At 38.3% G+C, this 20,001-nt stretch overlaps 2 protein-coding genes across 6 annotated transcripts in view; both read right to left on the reverse strand.

The window, feature by feature from the left end:
- SPDYA (speedy/RINGO cell cycle regulator family member A) overlaps positions 1-1,424 on the reverse strand; it is a 36,484-nt gene extending 35,060 nt beyond the window's left edge. For 3 of the 4 annotated variants that reach the window (XM_042933358.1, XM_042933356.1, XM_042933357.1), the window contains exon 1: positions 1,318-1,424. The gene's annotated coding sequence lies outside the window, so the exon portion shown is untranslated. Of the gene's footprint in view, positions 1-314; positions 578-1,317 lie in introns of all 4 variants that reach the window. The other variant, XM_042933360.1, reaches the window with a different exon arrangement.
- An 8,468-nt stretch (positions 1,425-9,892) lies between these two features.
- The window catches only part of PPP1CB (protein phosphatase 1 catalytic subunit beta), a 42,403-nt gene continuing 32,294 nt past the window's right edge, over positions 9,893-20,001 (reverse strand). For both annotated transcript variants that reach the window (XM_042933361.1, XM_042933362.1), the window contains 3 exons: positions 17,628-17,779; positions 14,523-14,657; positions 9,893-11,749 (listed from right to left, as the gene is read on the reverse strand). In XM_042933361.1, coding sequence (XP_042789295.1) covers positions 11,645-11,749; positions 14,523-14,657; positions 17,628-17,779 — 392 coding nt within the window. In that variant the 3' untranslated portion in view covers positions 9,893-11,644. The remainder of the gene's footprint in view (positions 11,750-14,522; positions 14,658-17,627; positions 17,780-20,001) is intronic.

Genomic DNA, 20,001 nt, shown 5'->3' on the forward strand with positions numbered 1-20,001 from the left:
TTTTAAATATGGGTTTTTTTTTTTTTGTCTAATTTAACATCTAAATGGCTATTGAATACTTTTGGCTTCAGCCAAGTGCTAGGTGCTACAGCACTTGTAAAATTGCACAGCAGAGCTGTTTCAAGAAGTTCAAGTCTGATTAGAAATCCACGCAATTAGGTGGAGAAAACCAGACACTTTCATGATGAGGTGGTCGGAATAAATGGAAGCTGGGCTGGACAGAACCGTAGGAGTGAGTTGTGGCCGCACTCCTGGGAGCACCACTCCTGGGAGCACCCATTTCCTCCTTCCGGATGTTAAGACACGAGACACACCTAGGTGCTCTTAGATCCTGGTACACAGAAGCATTCAGTAAAAATTACGTATTCTATTCTTAGACGTTGTTCATAATACATATTTAGGACGGTTCATGAGCGAAGGAAGTATACGGATCTGCCGAGCGTAGTGCTGAATCCGTGGCCCAAACTCACTACACGGCAGCAGCATTACTGCGTCTTTTTTGCAGGGAGGCGTGTCTTTCGAGGGAAGAAGAGTCAGACGGTGCCCGGAGAGCCACATTTCACCTCCGGCGATATAACTGAAATGTTAAGATGGTACTGGTAACAGAGACCAGAGGTATTTTTAAACGTGCTTGTGTTCGAGAACAACATTTGTTAAACAAGCGGGACCTCGGTTTTCACATAGCATGGGGTTTATCCGTGTCGAAGTGTTCAATTCCTTCAAAATGTTCTTTAAAAAAAAAAAAAAAAAAAAAATCGAAGCCCGCTGGCCCCCAGCCGTGCCCACGGGTAAGAAACCGGCGGCTGGAAACTGTGGGAGGTGGCTCGGGGCCAGGGCACGGACGGACAGCGGCTGCGACCCCACGGCTCCTGGAAGAGGACGCGCTGACGGGGACCCAAGCGGGCCGGGGCGGGCTCCTCCCCAGAGGATCACGACCGGCGGCGGGCGGCGTCCCCCGGGGCCTCTCCTCCCCGCGAGCGCGCCAGGGAAGGGCCCGCCGGCGACACGGAGGAGCGCGACGCCGCTCCGCGGTCCCCACAGAGCGACCGAGGAAGGGGCAGCCTCGCGGACTCCGACCTCGTACGCCCCCCGCCCGAGCCCAGGCCCGAGGCGCCGGGAGGGTGTGCTCCCGTCGCGGCGAGGACACCTGAGGAGACTCGCGGGCCGAAGCGTGTGGGGGAAGGGGGCCGGGACGCCGTCCCATCCTCACACCCGGTGGGCGGCGGGGCCGGGGGCGAGAGGGATGGAAGGACCCGGCGCAGCCGAAACTGGAGGGTGGCCGGCGAGGCCCGAAGCCGGAGCGCGAGCGGAAGATACCTGCCAAAACCTGGGGCCGGGGCGCCGGACAGCCTCCCTCGGCACGCTTCGAGGCCTCAGGCGGTTGCTCGCCACTCGCTCCGCAGCGGCACTACCCGCTCAGAGGCCTCCCGCCAACCGCGAGCGAGGCCGGCGCGGGCCAATCAGCGCACAGAGCCGCCGCCGGGGGCGGGGCCAGGCTGCGCGCGCCGCGTCCCCGAATCTAGCTGGAGCGTTCCAGCTCGAGCTCCCGCTGCACCTGCCCGCCGCCCCGCCAGCCTTCTACCAGGCCTTGCTAACCCTCGGGGCCGGACCCTGGCAGAAGCCACCACCCTCCCAGATCTCTTCTGGCCTCCGAATTGATCCCCTTTCCCTTGGACGCTCATTGAAGTCTGACTTGTATGCGAGCCCTGTACCTCGTCTCCAGTTAGATGGAGAAGCCCTGGGGGGCTGGGACTACAGGCCTTCCTTAACTCACTTCCACTTCACAGCACCAAGCGCGATGCCTGCACACAAACACCAGCAGGTACTCGACAAAGAGAGATGTCAATAGTAGGAAGACAAAGAATCAGAGGTGAACTTTGCAGCAGCAATTATTATGCCCATACGGTGACTGCTAGGCTAAAATAACTAAACAGAGGGACACCCCTTAAACTAAAAAAGAAAGGTGTGAATACCGTGTGGCTCTTTGTGACAAGGGGTCATATTGCACTCTTCCGTTTAATCTACTGTTTTAAGCTGTAAATTCTACAGGAACCTTTTGATTTTGGTCTCCTCCTAGCCCTTGGCCATGTGCCTGAGATGTAGTAGGTGATTAGTAAATGTTAAATTGAGTAAAAGGATTCGTCATAGCTTTAAAATGTTTTCCCTGATATCCTTTCCTCTTCACTTCCCTTCTACCTACTGTATAACGTGCTTTCTTCCCCCGTTAACATCTCATGGCCTTTTTTTTTTTTCATGTTGCTACAATCTTTCTAAATTTTTATTGAATGCATAATACTCCAGGGTGGATGGACCCTTCCTTCCTGACGGTTCCCTTCTTTCCTCCTTCATTTGACCTGGCACTCTGATATTTGGGTTGCTTCCAGATTTTTCAGCAACCACAATTATTACACCTAAAAAGAATGTGGCCTTGCCTATTTGTGGAACTTCCCAGCAATTACTCAGCAACCCTGAAGAATGAGTAAGCTAGTTTCCTTCTTTCTTGGGCTCTCACCACAGCAAGATGAGGGCAAAATCACCTTCAGGTAGGAAGACGGTGCAGTCTGGGAACTCATTTTTCCTTACAAATGCCTTCATCTTTCCCCCTTGGCCTTTAAATGGGGGAATGGACCAAGAAGCATCAACTAGTTGTGAAAACCTGTAATATTTACTCTCCTAGGAAAATGACTGCTTTAAACCCCATTCCTCTGGTTTCCCTGGTTCTTTTTTTCCCCAAAATAGCAGAGTTTACTGTGATAACTAGTTTCCAGCCTTGCATAAAGAATGTTTACAAAGCCCACGTATGTCCACTATATGGAAATCACTGTTACAAATGTGAAGCAAGGAAAGTAGCACAATAATGAATAGCGGCGCTATCCTTCTAGAACTTTCTAGACAGATACAGACACGAATAACTAAAACAACGAGTTGTGGCACCAGAGATGCATATATAACGCAAAGGCAAAGTACAGTTAGGAGAGGGTATTCCTTAGGATCCCTAAGTCTCCACACAGGAGTTTGTTTTCACTTAAGTAAAATTTGTACACAAAAGTCAGCAAATATACATAGATGTTAACAAAGCAAGCTATTGGGGAAGAAGCTTACCACTTAAGTTTTGGCTTCAAGTTAAGGGTTATGACCAGCAAGGTCTTCATGAACCTTCTCATTCTTGGGTTTTTGACTATGTTGGGCCCATGACACAGAGGAAAGAAAATGTACTTTAGAGTCACAGGCCTGGTTTGAATTGAAGCTCTTTCACTTTACTGGCTATATGAACATGGGCAAATTATTTAACTCTGTATGCCTCAGGTAAGTGTAAAGGTGGGATGATACCCTTTGCTTTGTAAGCGAATGGGACAAATTTGATATTGTGGTAAATTGTTCAGCAGTGGACTGGCACACAGGTGTGTTGTTACCTTCTTGCCTCCTTCATTTGATCTGGCAACTGGCTGATAAGAACTGAACACACATTTATCTAAAGAGCCTTTGCATTATTGCCTACAGTCCTTTTCCTCTTTTCATCCATCCTAATGCATGGCTTTGCTATCTCCTCACTAAAATATTACTGATTGCCCACAGCCTGACCATTCCCTGTACCGCGTGCATCGCCTCTAGTTTGTCTGCATTCTACCTTGTATCTCCCCACTATTATCCAGTGATTCTTTACTCCATTCTTAGTGACATACTTTTTTCTGAGTATGTCTTAAACTTTCTTTTTTGAGGGGCACCTGCGTGGCTCAGTCTGTTAAGCGTCGACTTTGGCTCAGGTCGTGATCTCGTGGTTCGGGAGTTCAAGCCCCACGTCAGGCTCTGTGCAGACAGCTTAGAGCCTGGAGCCCGATTTGGATTCTGTCTCTCTCTGTCCCTCACACACACTCTCTCAAAATAAATAAATAAATATTTTTAGAAAGTAAAAAATAAAAGACCCTTTTTAAAAAAACAAAAACTTTCTTCTTTGAGCTGGCATATAATGTGCTCTTTTTTAAACTTCATTTAAATTTTCTACATGATATTCATCCTTTAAGACCCAGCTCAAGGCATCAGTCCATCATCTGAGTACTTAATAAGTGCAGGACTCTGCCATTCTTGAATTCCTGCAGCATTTTCTTTTTTAAAGGTTTAAAAAAAATGTTTACTTTGGAGAGAGAGAAAGAGCAAGCAAGCAAGCAGGGGAGGGGCAGAGAGAGAGAGAGAGAGAGAGAGAGAGAGAGAGAATCCGAAGTGAAGCAGGCTCCAGGCTCTGAGCTGTCAGCACGGAGCCCAACTCGGGGCTCGCTCACGAACCCTGAAATCATGACCTGAGCCGAAGTAGGACACTTAACCGACTGAGCCACCCAGGTGCCCCCTGCAGCACTTTCTGAAGTTCTGATTTTTGCAATCTTATTAACCAGCTATTTTTTTATACAAAATTTTTTATTATGTGTACATATAGATACAATTTTACATAAATGGGGTTGCATACATGGTTTAAAAAATGGAATATTTGATATGTACAAAAGAATATATCGTAACATATATGCAGGCAGAGCATAATAAAGCAAAAACTTCAAGAAGCCACTACTAACCAAAAAAGCATGAACCCACCATCCAAGAAATAGAACATAAACAATACTGTTGAGATCCTGTATGCTCTTCGGTGGAAGAGCATATTTTCCTGAAGAGGTGACTTTTGTTTTTCCCATTCCCTTAAGATTCACTGTATCCTTAAATACAGATTGTTTGTAAACTTAATACTTTGTATTCTTTATAGTTTAAGATTTTAACATGCAAATGCAGGACACTGTAAAGCATTTTCATTGTTGTATGGAATTCTGTTCTATGAATATACTGTAATGTATCACCATGCTCCTCTCACTGGTCATTTTTCACTATGAATGCCATAAGTCTTCTTGTACACAGACTTGGTTGGTTATCAGCTGCTGTGTCTCTGTAAAACCGTGTTAGTTATAGTGGGCATAGGTTCTGATTAGTTGGTGTTGGACTGGTCAGTGCCCATGTTTCAAATATTCAAATACTACTTCTGCTTGTATATGCCCCATGGTGCACACTTTTTTTATATGTACTTTTCTTATAAAGGCTTTAAAGTGAAAATGATGGATTTTAGGATATGCATTTTACAAAATTATGAATGCTAAATTTATTTCCCAAGTACTTGTACCAAATTAATTATCTATATGCCCAAAGTGGAGCTCAAACTCATGACCCTGTGGTCAAAAGTTGAATGTTCCTCCGACTGAGCCAGCAAAGTGCCCCTAGTTGTACCAATTTTAAGTAACAGTCCCATTAGTCTACATCTTGCCAAGTTTGTATTTTCGGACTTTTTGTGACTAGATTATCTTTTAAAGTATGTCATAGAGAATACCTTTGGATTTTCTTTTTAGCATCCCTTTTCTGGTAAATTTTCTACTCAACCTCCCAAACCACTTGGGTGCAGGGATAGCAGCTATATTCATACACTATCATCTCTCTTCTTCACCTGCTGGGAGTCCTAAGGGCACCTGACCCAAGTTGAGCCAAATTCTCTTCCTGGAATGTTGCACTAAGACCCAGAATTCAGCGTGGCTGACTGCTCTTTTATATGGAGGCAATAAAAACTGAGAAGTATGAGGATAGAACAATAATCAATCTAACAAGGTATAAGCACTGTATTAGTTTTCTTCACTGTACTTTTTTGTTCCTTACTGAAAATAACCTAAAAAAATTTTTTTTAATGTTTATTTTTGAGAGTGAGACAGAGCGTGAGCGGGGGAGGGGAGGAGAGAGAGGGAGACAGAATCCAAAGCAGGCTCCAGGCTCCAAGCCATCAGCATACAGCTGGATGTGGGCACAAGCCATGAAATCATGACCTGACGCTGAAGTTGGATGCTTAACCAACTGAGCCACCCAGGCGCCCCTGAAAAGAACTTTCTTGATCTTTCCCCATACTTGCTTCTGCCTATGACATAATCCTTATTTGTCAAATTGAGGCAACAGCCTCACCACTTTCAAGTTTTGATTCCTAGTTTTAAGTATTCACAAATACTAGGTGACTTTTGCAAGACAAAATGTTACACTACACCACTTTTCTAAAAATGTTTGAAGTGGCTCACAACAAAGGTGACTTGAAGGTCAATTACACAGAGAACCTAGAGGATAGAAAGGGGGAGGGGCAAGAAAATAACCATAAAGATCTTGGGAAAGTTTGATTCCGAACAAGAGGCAACTTTCTCTACGTGCCTGTCAGGTGCTAGCTGCGTTTCTTCAAGTAACTAGACACAACTTCTAGCACTTACCAATATTTTACCAGATGAAGATTAGTTTTGACCATAAACTATTTATTTTGGTCCCACAGACCCAGATCAATTTTCTCCTGAAATTACTCCAGCATTCTTGTGAAAGACAAAAAGCAGTTCAAGGAGGATAAATGAAAACTGGAACTTTTTTTTTTTTTTTGCTAATTTCTCCAAAAGGTCAAGGTGTTTAAACAGAAAGTTTTGAAACTCACTTGCATTCATTAAAAAAAAACATTTGAGTGCTTACTACGTGCCAGGCTCCACTCTAGAAGCTGGAGACACATCCACAGAAAAAAAAGAGACAAAAATTTCTGCCTGTAGGAGCTTACATTCTAGTCACATACAATTAAACTGATTGAAACCCAAAGGCTTCTAAGGGCCAAATACAACAGTCTTGAAGGAATGCCCACTGTACTAAATGGATCTGTACAATGAAGAATTGATTTTCTTCAAAAAATAGAATAGACCACAATTTGTTTCAATCTGTCAGTGAGCATACGGAGTTTAGGGAACTCAGTTGATTAAAGATTAAGGTACCGCATTCAAAACAGGTGTTATTGTACAAATTCTCTTCAGTGGAGTTACCAGTCTCCACCCAGGCATGAGCTACAAAACCTGAGGCCATTATCCTGGAAGGTAGGGACCTGTTTTTTAAAACTTCTCACTTTAGTTGTACACTACATAACAGTTCCATGTTGAGAGTTGGGTCTTGGGCTTCTCACGTTTTTCTAAGGTAAGAAAGTAGGTTATTAATTTTCAATTTCATAAATTTCAGTAGTTTTACAAGATCTACCAGAAAATGATTTCTCAAGTGATTCTACCCCTCACCCCCGCCTTCTTAGCAATCCTTACCACACTTGAGAGAGCTAAAGCAACAAAGCTCACGGTTACCCCACAACAGTAGACAGAACAGGTGTGTCTGTCAATAACCTGTCGGGAAGTGGCATTTTCAGAAACTGTGCCAACACCAGCTTGAAAATGATATAGGTGAGGTGGCCGGATATAAAAAGTCACAACACTTTGCTTTTGTTTCCGAGCTCTTTTTTCCGATAAATATACTGGAAGGCTTAAGACTTACTTTGAAGTTAGTTGAAAGTAAACATACAGGATTCCTCTGGACTACTCCTTTCCTGTTGTACTGTATTTTGTCTTTGTGACTCTGTCAATAATCAGTGTTTATATATGAATAATCTATGATAGTTTCACATGTTGAGTTGTGGTGTCACTGCTTTCTGAGGAAGAATTTTGGCCTGTAAATCTGCTGCATTGCTCAAATTAGGCAGCTGCAAACTGAGCACACCCTCTTACTTGGTGATCCCAGGCCTGTCTCCAGAAATAGACCAAGGCTCCCAACTTTTTGCATGTCGTATCAAAGAAATGCTGAATCTGTAAGCCTCAGGCAGTTAGCTTATTCTCCTCCCCCATTCCACTTGTTATCTTCCACCCTACTGGCATTCAAAACATGGGTAACAAGATTTTATAACCGCATTAGCTGGCAAAGTCCCTAAGAGGAGAAAAGCAAAGATTTATGGCCACTTTTATAAAAATAAGGTTTAATAAAACTTGCAACCTTAACAGGAAAGTAAATTACAGTGAGAAATTAAAGAAGTTTATAAGTCAACCAATATAGGAGGTGGTGGCTGAGTAAGTTTTGACTTTTATAATTTCCTAATTAGGGAATTTATTTAGAAATTCTGGAATTCGGGGCCCCTGGGTGGCTCAGTCGGTTGAGCATCTGGTTTCAGCTCAAGTCATGATCTCACGGTTCGTGGGTTCAAGCCCCACATTGGGCTCTGTGCTGACAGCTCAGAGCCTGGAGCCTGCTTTGGATTCTGTGTCTCTCTGGCTCTGTCCCTCCCCGACTCAACGCTCTGTCTCTCTCCCTCTCTCAAAAATAAACATTAAAAAAAAAAATTCTGGAATTCAAATATACAGGTAAAATCCAATCTCAACAGATCAAAACTGTTACACTATATCCAAACTTCACTTTTGTTGAAGTAAATTTTAAAGAGACTATAGATAAAACTCTACATGTATACTTGCATGGAATCAGTTTATGTCTTATTTAACTACTGTTCATTTTGCAAGGTATGCTGTCACTTTAAAATATTTTTAACTGCTTTTTAGCTGTTTAAGGAAATTATGAAACACTGAAAACTACCAGCAAAGAAATACAGTATTTCTAAGTGGATGCCACTGGTCTAGTCAGGTAGGTAGGGTCTTCTCAGGCACAGCTCTGATTCAGGGCTGGATTCATAAGGAAATGAGGTTAATGAGGTTAATGCACCAGGAGCAGAGTAAACTTGACCATTTCCTTCTCTGAACACATTTTCAGCGTAAAGATGTGACAGAAAATAATTGGTTCTTTTGGTTCAAGAGTTATGGTTGCCAAGGAGACAAAGGAATAGAACTGCACTTATAAACGAAGATGTTACTTCAGTTCCTTGGCTCAATAGAATACACTTTTTATATTCCTTAGGGACACATCTCAAGATGTTCCTGGCTTTCCCTCATATGAGTTTTCTTTTTGAATGACATATATATCCTCTGAACACTGTTAACACTTCCAATTACCAACCACCTTTTAAGCTTTAAAATTCTTCTTGCTGGCATTTTGACTCAACACTTTGTACAAACCAGTCTGGATGATCATGATTAAAATTTGTCCACAAACAAAATTAAAACAACGAATTTGTTAAAACTTCAAACACAAGGGGTAGTACATTGCAAATGATTCTTTCCATTCAAGAACTAGCAAAAATTTAACCTAATCCATGTGATCCATCACATTAGCATGTTTGATTTTAAATGTCATGACATTTGGATTAAAGATAAATTTGAATATGGAAATCATTAAAAATCAGAGAGGAAGGATGCTATAAATCAGTGACACTAGAATCCGGGTATTTTTCTCCTAAGAAATGAAGTTTTATTTATTTGAAGTGGCACTGTTACCAAGTAAGTAATCTTTGTAACTAACACATTATATGACAGAAACTTGTAATGTGGTTTTAAGACTCCTCAAATAATCTGAATTTATTTTTTTGAGTAATCTCTATACTCAATGTGGGGCTTGAATGCATGACCCTGAGATCAAGAGTCATATGCTCCTCTGACTGAGCCAGCCAGGCATCCTACTGCTCGAGTAATTTTTAAAACATGATAAATTTCCATCCTTTCATTCAGTGACCAATATTACTTTCCTTAATTTACTATTTTTTCATATTCAATACTGACCAGGATGAATTATTATTTTAAAAACATAGTAAGTCAAATTCAAATTTATGTGTTTTGACTAATACAGAGATTAATAAAAGACTGCCTTGTCTCCTGCCAAAGGTTTATTTTTCTAGACTTCCTTCACTATGATTACTTTAAAATTCTATTAGAAACTGCTCACCTTACATTTCAATTAGGATATTTAAATCACATTACATAAAAGCCTATGTGATCTAACCTAATAGAACACATGCAATACAAGAACACTTTCAGAAAAGAAATCAACTCAGTATATGCGAAAGATATTGAAATCTGTTTGAATAGAATGTGTGTTTAAATGTCTCATTGTAAAGGAAGAAGAAAAAAAAAAAAAAAAGGAATAAAATGACCAGTCAGGCTTCATATCAATTAGACAACTTTTACTAAATGAGAAAACTACATTTAAAATGTGCTTTAAAACAAAATGGAATTAGAAAAAAAGACATATGCATTTGAAAGAACTTTGCACTGTGCTGAAAATCAAATCTCTTGCAGAAATACAATACGCCAATTCATAAAATGTAAGAGTTAACAGAATTCTCAATTTAACATTTTCAAAGACAATATTAAGGTCAAGAATTTCACATCAATGGTAGCACATATAGAAGAAGGGCATTATAAATATGATGTCCATCCCTATGAAGCTTACAAATTTGACAATACTCAATAAAAGCTTTTAGAATCACATCCAAAAGGGTCGCATCCAAAGTATCTCAAATCTGTGTCCTGTAAGTTCTCCTTCTAAAATCCTTATGTTGACTTTTCTACTCCTTGTTAATACTAACCCTTTAAAAAAAGAGAACAGGAAAAGAAATGCTGCAATAAACCCTTGATCATGTACAGAAATTATTGCTACTATAGCTCACTACAAAGCATGTCTATACAATATTGGATGAACTTTGATCATGAAAAATCAGAATAAAAATCTTTAGTGACATAAGCCTTACAATCGTATACAACATTCACAGGGCAATATTAGACAGTTAAGCACCCAATAACCATCGTTGACAAAATGTCCCACTGACCAGCATTCATTTAAATACATCCTTCGTACAGAGGGAGGAAAAAAGAGATAGTGTCAGCTTTCCAAGGCTTGTCAAAAAAGGATTCTCATGTTCTGTGGATCTAAAAACAAATAGCAACAACAACAACAACAACAACAACAGCAACAACAAAAAACCCAAAAAAAAAAAAAAAAAACAAAACCAATGCAGGTGAGGGTGTTACCAGAAAGTTAAGCATGCCAAAAGGTGTTTCGTGCGAATTAAAACCTAAAACCAAGGTACCACATAATCACATTACCAACTAGTTGGGTAATACTATATGAGCCTTATCTTAAAGTTAAATGAAATGCTACTGCACAATAGAGCATCAATAAGTTAAAAATTAGAGTGCACAAATCCAAATCAGTGGCAATTTCTGTATAAAGCAAAATATTCACTATCAGCTGTGAAGTTTGCCCAGTCAAACTGTTTGATTCAATCACTGGATTGGATAGTTGGTCTATTTTTTTTGAAAAATATCAATCTTTAAAATTCCTTTTTACTGTAATGAGGCATAAGTTTTCTTAGTAAGATTAAACAGGTACATAAGTAAATAAGCAAGGGAAAATAATAGTTGGTGAATGTCTTTAAAGCTCTTCCCACATTTCACTTGTAAAAATGTTCAGGGAAAAAAAAATTAATATTTGCCATTATTCTAGCAAAAACAAAACAAAACAAACAAAACAAGCCCAAAATAATTAAACGACCAAGCAACACTAAAACCACATTACACAGATGGATCATCATGCTTTCATCTGGTTTAACTATCACATCTAGTTTAACTGGGATGCTTTTCAACTTTAAAAACTGTGATACGTGAAGATGTAACTTTAATGGGTAATTTTGAATTTGAATTTAACTTTGCTGAATATTATAACAGAGTATACTTATTACAATACAGTGTAGCACATCTTTCTATTAGAAAAAAATTTAAGATCCTTTACCCGTCTCCTTAAGTTAAAGGTGTGACATCATAAAGGGTGTCAAATGGCTGGATGGTTTTACAGTGCACACTTATATATTATGAAGTATGTCCTTAACAAATCTGATGGTTTCTTTATAGAGTTCCTTTCTTCACCTTTTCTTCGGTGGATTAGCTGTTCGAGGTGGAGTGACAGGACGTCCTGAATTCAGTCCACCATACTGGTACTTAGCTTTCTTTTCAGATGGTTTCAATATCTTAAAATAAATAATTTATTAACAGTGTTACTCTTTCAAGTGCAATAGGTTTAAAAAAATTATTGTTATAATAATAGTGGGCTTTTCAAAAAATGACATAAATTTTAAAGGTTCAATAAAAGTACGGAAAACAGGAAAGTTCCATGGACAGCTCTCACATTTAAAGTGTGCAGATGACTAAATATTTGAATATTCTTATCATCTGTCAAGCCACTGGTAATTCAAAACCTTAGACACACAAATCCTATCAACTACCCAATCCTTAGATTTAAGTAAAAAAATTTTTTTAAATTAATATATCTCTGTGGTGAGGAAAGAACATTTAGTTTATGAGTCAAAAGACCAAGGCTGACTAACAGACACAAGAAAATATACTCAATGTCACTCATTGGGGAAATACAAATCAAAACTATGATGAGATACCACCTCACACCTGTCAGAATGGCTAAATTTAACAACACAGGAAACAACAGGTGTTGGCGAAGATGTGGAGAAAGGGGATCCCTCTTACGCTGTGGATGGGAATGCAAACTGGTGCAGTCACTCTGGAAAACAGTACGAAGGTTCCTCACAAAGGTAAAAATAGAACTACCCTATGATCCAGCAATTGCACTACTAGGTATTTACCCAAAGGAACAAATGGAGTACACGTGCACCCTAATGTTTATAGCAGTGTTATCAATAATAGCCAATTTATGCAAAGAGCCCAAATGTCCACTGACTGATGAATGGAACATACAATGGAATATGACTCAGCCAATCCAAAGAATGAAATCCTGCCACTTGCAATGATGTGGATGGAGCTATAGTGTATTATGCTAAGCGAAATACGTCAAAGACAAATACCACGTGATTTCACTTGTGTGGAATTTAAGAAACAAAACAGATGAACACAGGGGAAAGAAAAAAAAAAAGGAGGCAAACCATAAAACAGACTCTTAACTATAGAGAACAAACTGAGGGTTGCCGGAGAGGAGGTGGGCAGGGGGATGAGTTAAACGGGTGATGGATCAGTCACAATGTTTATTCCATAGTATATTTGCTCATCTAGTATCAGTTGTAAACAGAATTGTATTTTCCATTATATCTTCTAACTGCTTGTGGTTTTCATATTTTAAAGCTATTGACATTTGGTTATTAGTATTAAATGCTAATATTTTATTACATTATAAAATATTAGGAGCAAAAAAACAAATGGGTGATGGGTAGTAAGGAGGACACTTGTACAAGCACTGGGTGTTATATGTAAGTGATGGGTCACTAAATTCTACTCCTGAAACTAAGAATACATTATATGTTAACTAACTAGAATTTAAATAAAAACTTGAAACAATAAAATAATAATTCTGCCACTATTTAGAGGATAGTCACAAATGCTTTAATTTTTATGTGTAGATCTTAAAAAAATTATTTACATATTTTATGTATCATATCAGTTAAAATGTACATGTCGATGATTTAAAAGTATTTACAGTTGTACAACCATTGCTGTAATCTAATTTTAGAGTTTCTGTCAGTCCAAAAAGAAATCTTGCTCCCATAAGCAATCATTCTCCACTACTCTAACTTCCTTCAATTCTGAGGAAAAACTAATTCTTCTCTATTGATCTGTCTTTTCTGGCTATTTCACATAAATGAAATCATACAATATGTGGTCTTCTGTGACTGGCTCCTTTCACTGAAATCATGTTTTTGAGGTTCATTTATGCTGTAGCATGTATCAGTACTTCATTACTTTTAATTGTCAAACAATATGCCATTTTATGGATAGTCCACATTTTGTTTTCGTTCTTTACTTGATGGACATCTGGGTTGTTTCCATTTTTTGGCAATTATAAAGAATGCTCCTATGAATATGCATATACCTGTATTTGAGTACCTGCCTTCAGTTCTTTTCGGTATACCTATGAGTGGAATTGCTGGGCCACAAAGAAACTCTATGTTTCACTTTTTAGGGAGATGCCACACTGTTTCCAAAAGCAGCTGCATCATTTTCCATTCCCACCATCACTATATGAAGTTTCCAACTTTTCTGCATCCTCATTAATTCTTGTTATTATCTGATTTTTTAATTGTATTTATTCTGGTGGATGTAAACAGAGCTTTAACCTACATTATAGATAGAAATTTCAGTATTTACATACAAGTGTGTAGAAATGATTTAAGAAGCATTTCTTAGAACTATTCAGAGCATCACAGTGTCTCACTGAAGAAGAAATCCAATTCCACTATGGCAAATGCTGAAAGATAAGGTCTAGTTCCTATCCTTAAATTATAAATGAGAAGTCACGTGTTTATATTCAGGTGTACTAGCTGACAGAAATAGTAATAAAATAAAGGGAAAGAGGGATAGAAAAGCCTGTCCACATTTAAAGAAAGAGACATATAGTATATGCAGGAGAGGCACATAAAATACCCTTTGCAAAAATAAAGCACTGAAGTTGTTTTAGTCTGTGAACAAGAATGATTTATAAGTAGCACACTATGAAGCCAGAGTTGGTCTATTTCTAGCAAAAGGAAACAAAACCTAAGTTATTAACTGAATTCACATTCTTTTAGCAGGTTAAGCCCCTATTCAAGAAGTCATACAGGAATTTAACAACTTAAACATTGCATCAAGAATGACTGACATAACTTAGGCTCTCTAAAACTCTAATACCTGATATACACCAAAAAGTCCGGAGCATTTGCGAATGAAAACAGAAGTCTCTAACAAGTCTATGAGTGATAATCACTTCTGAATAAAACTGATTTATATGTATTTATACTATACCTGAAATGAACACATCAAAGTTTCATCCACACTCATCATTCCACCAGCATTATCAAACTCGCCACAGTAATTTGGGGCTGAAAATAGGGTTACCAATTGTCGTTTAGCAAAAAATTCATATCCATCTTCCACCACCTGTGAAAGGAAAGGTCAAAAGAAAAAACACATTTATTTATAGCTGATTCTCAACTGTCTATATTACTGAGATTAATGTGACAAAGACCTAAAATTAAACACTGTTTTGTTTTGGAAGCTTGATTTTTATTTCTCAACTTGTCTTAGAATATTAAAATATTTAGTATGCCTTTTCTATAATGGCAAGGATTTAGCTTAAATGAAATCGTACACTTATGATAAATAAAATGTTTAAAAATCATACCATTTCTAAGGCTCTCCGTATGCTGATAGGTATAGTGTCTACAGGAACCTTACATACCTAGTACTTCTTTGTTGATGACATTATATCACAACTTCAGAACCCTTAATTCTTTAATGATTTAACATGATTTCTAGAATCTGTTGTCAATTTGAACGATTTAAACAATTTATATTTCTCAGCTCTACAATTCTGAGAAGTCAATAACACATAAATATTTTATATTTATTTACAGTAGGCAAGAATAATTTTTGAAGTCTTTTAGGCATCCTTTGATTAAACAAAATTATCCTACAATACTTGCTCATAAGAAGTACCTCCAAAACAATTTACATTTTAAAAGAATTCCTACTATAGTATCAGGTACATGTTCCTATTGTAATTCCCTCATGGTAGAATTTAGATATTAACCTTTTCTGTTAAGATCTTGGTCACCTTATCTATTCCAGCTCGGCCACAGTGTTTGGAACTCAGTGTATCCTTTTAATTCCTAGTCTTATTCACTTGTTCATTCATACATTTACTAAACAGGTTTATTGTAAAAGGACATATGTGTAGTTTGTGCTGTTTCCCATCAGAAGTCTCTTAATTTTAGAGATAGGTTTGAAAATAAGCAGAACAGGATTCTGGAAGTGTCTGGAAAAAGACTGTCCAAACCAAGGTAGTTCAATAATCTGACTTCTTTAAAAAATCATTTAAAAGTTTTATTCATTTATTGAGAGAAAGAGAGAGAGAGAGAGAGAGAAAGAGAGAGAGAGAGAGAGAGAAAGAGAGAGAGAGAGAGAAAGAGAGAGAGAGAGAGAAAGAGAGAGAGAGAGAAAGAGAGAGAGAGAGAGAGAGAGAGAGAAAGAGAGAGAGAGAGAGAGAGAGAGAGATCGATCATGACCTGGGCTGAAGATGGGTGCTTAACCGACTGAGCCACCCAGGTGCCCCCATCATCTATTTTTGAAAAGATCTATGAAGAGAAATATATTGCTAAAAAAATTGATTAGTGGGTATCTTGATTATTAGTGGGTATCTTATTAGTAAACTTAGCAACTCTGCACTGTTATCTAGTAGAAAACTTCTATTAATTAGCTAAATCATAAACACAGTATTTACCAAACCTTTGCAAAAGCAAAGGATTTGGGGACTTGACTTCATTTCAACTGAGTTAGGAAATTCTGGTAGGAAGAAGACCTGTGATATACAACATATGCAGAAAAAGAGAAACCAATCTTCTTTGTTTATCCATAGGATCACAAAGAAAAGTAGTCAAGTGTCATAGGGAGCAAAGCTCTCCCAAAAAGGGAAGTACTGTGGCACAGCATCTACTTAACAAACTTCCTTTTAACAGACAAAGAAAAAACAAGGAATCTTTAAAAGTATTACACTTAGAAATTTCAAATACTTTTAGTACTTTCAGAAGTAAACAGAAAAGATTTATAAAAATGTCTTTCACTGAATGTATTTACCAGTCATATTTTAAAGAGCATGAGGACTTGACATATCAAATCATTAAAATAAGCTTTTGCTAATTAATTCATTTATTCAAACACTAAGTGCACGCTGCAGTATGTAAGTTTACAAGGCAATGGATATTTGGGGCTCTTGGGTGGCTTAGTCAATTAAGGGTCTCACTCTAGACTTTGGCTCAGGTCATGATGTCATGGTTCGTGAGTTTGAGCCCTGTGTCAGGCTCTGTGCTTGGGATATTCTCTCTCTCTCTCTCTCTCTCTCTCTCTCTCTCTCTCTCTCTCTCCCCCCACCCCCCCACCTGTGCCTCCCCTGCATGCGTGTGCACTCACTCTCAAAATAAACAAACATTAAAACAACAACAACAACAACAACAACAACAAAGCAATGGATATTTAAAAGTCAACAAATCACAATCCCCTCCTTGAAGAGTACAGAATATAGTAGTGGTGGTGGACATTAAAAAAAAAAAAAAAAAGTAAACCTAAATAAACTTTATTTTAAAAATAAGTATGTATTTTTATAATGAAAGCTCAAAGACACACAAAAGGAGATAGAGTTCAATAAACTCTCATTCTCACTATCCTGATTCAATAATTACCAGGATTCTGCTACATTTGTTTCATTTACTCTCCCTTTTTTCTAATGTATTTTACTTTTTTTTTAGTAATCTCTACACCCAACGTGGGGCTTGAACTCACAACCAAGATAGAGGTGCACGCTCCTTTGACCGAGCCAGCCAGGCGCCCCAATGCTGATGTATTTTCAAGCCAATCCTAGACCTGTCATCTTGCTTCTATATACTTGGGTATGTATTTCTAAAAAATGGACATCCTTCTTACATAGTACCGTTATTATCCTAAGATTTAAACAATGAACAATGACTCCTTGATATCTAACACCCAGTCTATAACTGAATTTTTCCAAGTGTTCTCAAAAGTATCCTTTAATACTATGGTCATTTGTTATCTAAAATACATATAAACATATTAAAATGGGATCAAGTATTTCTAGAAAGCTTCAGACAAGTGCCAAAAATTCTGCCAGCATTGTAGTATACTGCAAAATATAAATTAGTTTGAAACACCCTCCTAGAGGATGAGAAAGGGTTAACAAATCATTAGATTGTTAATTGTGAGATCAAGGTATATAGGCTTCATCTCTCCTACTACTTTCCTTACATAATTAGTTTTAGATCTTCGTTTCCTCAAAAACAAAAAAAGCAGATCTGTGTAAATAAATATTAAAATGTTCAAAAGTTTTAGATTTCATACCTGATGAGCTCGACAAATCAAATCTAAATCATGACGATTCAGAAATTTACTGACTACATCAGCTCCAAAAGTGAAGGAAACACCACGATCATTTTCTCCCCAGCCTTGCACATCCTTATCTGGGTCAGACCACAGCAAATCACAGAGCAAACCTTTAAAGAATAAAAACACAACAATGAAAAAAATAAAGTTTATAAAGTATATCTGTATCACGTTTCTTCTCATGCCCTCTTACCCTCTAATAAAGAGTAACAATCACTTGCTTCCTAGTACCCCAGACTATTGAATTTAGCCACTCTTTGCTAGCCCACCCATGTAATTTTGCCTGGCTGAAAGCAGCACTTCCCAACTCTTCCCACATACAAGAAATATGTGCATGGCACACTCTAAGCACACAATATATGGAAAAGGCTGTTCCTTCTATACCTAGTTACTCCATATGAACAAGCAATTGACCCAGCAGCATTTCCTGAATAGAGAGGCTACTTACACTATTTCTGGGGGCCAATCTATTAAATTAATCCATTTTATTTATCCCTAAGCCAGTAACACACTAAAGCTTTTAAAAAAATCTTTATATTTGGTAGGGGTAGTATCCCCACTTAATGCTTTTCTCCAGGATTAACTTGGTTACTTTCACATATATATTTCTGAATCAGTTAGTATAATTCTATGAACCCAACTGAGATTTCACTGGAATTGTATCTGATCTAATGATCAATTTGAGGGAAGAAAACATTTTCTATAAAAGCCTGGAGGATTTAAATGAAATATGGATGAACAAAATGAGAACGGATCCTTGGCTTCAGTGTCAGGCATAAGAAGTCAGAGCTAAAAATATTTGAGTATCTTCATCATACTCATATAGTAGTATAAATCTTAGGAGGGACTCAAACCACCTTGGGAATGTCAAGTGAGAAGACCAGTAAATGAACTCTGAGGAAGCAAACATTTAATACACAGGCAGAGAAAGGAGAAAGGGGAATGAGCAAAAAGTACTGAGAAGGAATAGTCAAAACAAAAGGAAGAGATTAGAACAGTAGAGATCTCCTGAAAGGGGTAAGAATTATCTAGAAGTAGGAAATGGTTAAGATTCAAGTACAATGAACAAGTAGAGCAGGATAAAAACCAAAAAATGCCTACCTTTTTATAGACTCTTTGGATCTTAAGAGTAGGAAATGTACTTAGTAACCATCTAGTCCAACTCTACTTGATGAATAAACAACTCCCCTTTACAAAATTACCAATATGGAAAAAGACAGTCTCTTCAACAAACAGTGTTCGGAAAACTGGAAAACAGTATGCAGAAGAATGAAACTGGACCACTTTCTTTTACCATACACAAAAATAAATTCAAAATGGATGAAAGACCTAAATGTGAGACAGGAAACCACCAAAATCCTAGAGAACACAGGCAAGCAACCTCTCTGACCTCAGCTGCAGCAACTTCTTACTAAACACGTCACCAGAGGCAAAGGAAACAAAAGCAAAAATGAACCACTGGACTTCATCAACATAAAAAGCACAGCAAATAAACAATCAACGAAACTAAAAGGCAACCTTCAGAATGGGAGAAGATACATGAAAATGACATATCAGATAAAGGGCCAGTATCCAAAACCTATAAAGAACTTATCAAACACCAAAACAACAATCCAGTTAAGAAATGGGCAGAAGACATGAATCGACATTTTTCCAAAGACATACAGATGGCTGACACATGAAAAGATGTTCAACATCACTTATCATCAGGGAAATACAAATTAAAACCACAATGAGATACCACCTCACACCTGTCAGAATGGCTAACATTAACAATACTGGAAACAACAGGTGTTGGCGAAGATGTGGAGAAAGAGGATGTCTTTTGCACTGCTGGTGGGAATGCAAACTGGTGGAGCCACTCTGGAAAACAGTATGAAGGTTCCTCAGAAAGTCAGAAATAGAACTACCCTAAGGTCCAGCAGTTGCACTACGATTTACCCAAAGGACACAAAAATACAGATTCGAAAGGATACATGCATCCCAGTGTTTAAAGCAGCATTATCAATAATAGCCAAAGTATGGAAAGAGCCCAAATATCCATCAATTGATGAATGGATAAAGATGTGGTGTGTATACACACACACACACACACACACGAATATTACTCAACCACAGAAAAACCCAGAACCTTGCCATTTGCAATGACATGGATTGAGTTTGAGTATACATGCTAAGTGAAGTAAGTCAGAGAAAGACAAATACCATATGATTCCACTCATATGTGGAATTCAGAGACAAGTGGATAGGTGATGGGCTAGATGGGTGATGGGTATTAAGGAGGGCACTTGCTGTGATGAGCACTGGATGCTGTATGTAAGTGATGAATCAC

Source organism: Panthera leo, chromosome A3 (genome assembly GCF_018350215.1).
Source record: "Panthera leo isolate Ple1 chromosome A3, P.leo_Ple1_pat1.1, whole genome shotgun sequence".
NCBI lineage: Eukaryota > Metazoa > Chordata > Mammalia > Carnivora > Felidae > Panthera > Panthera leo.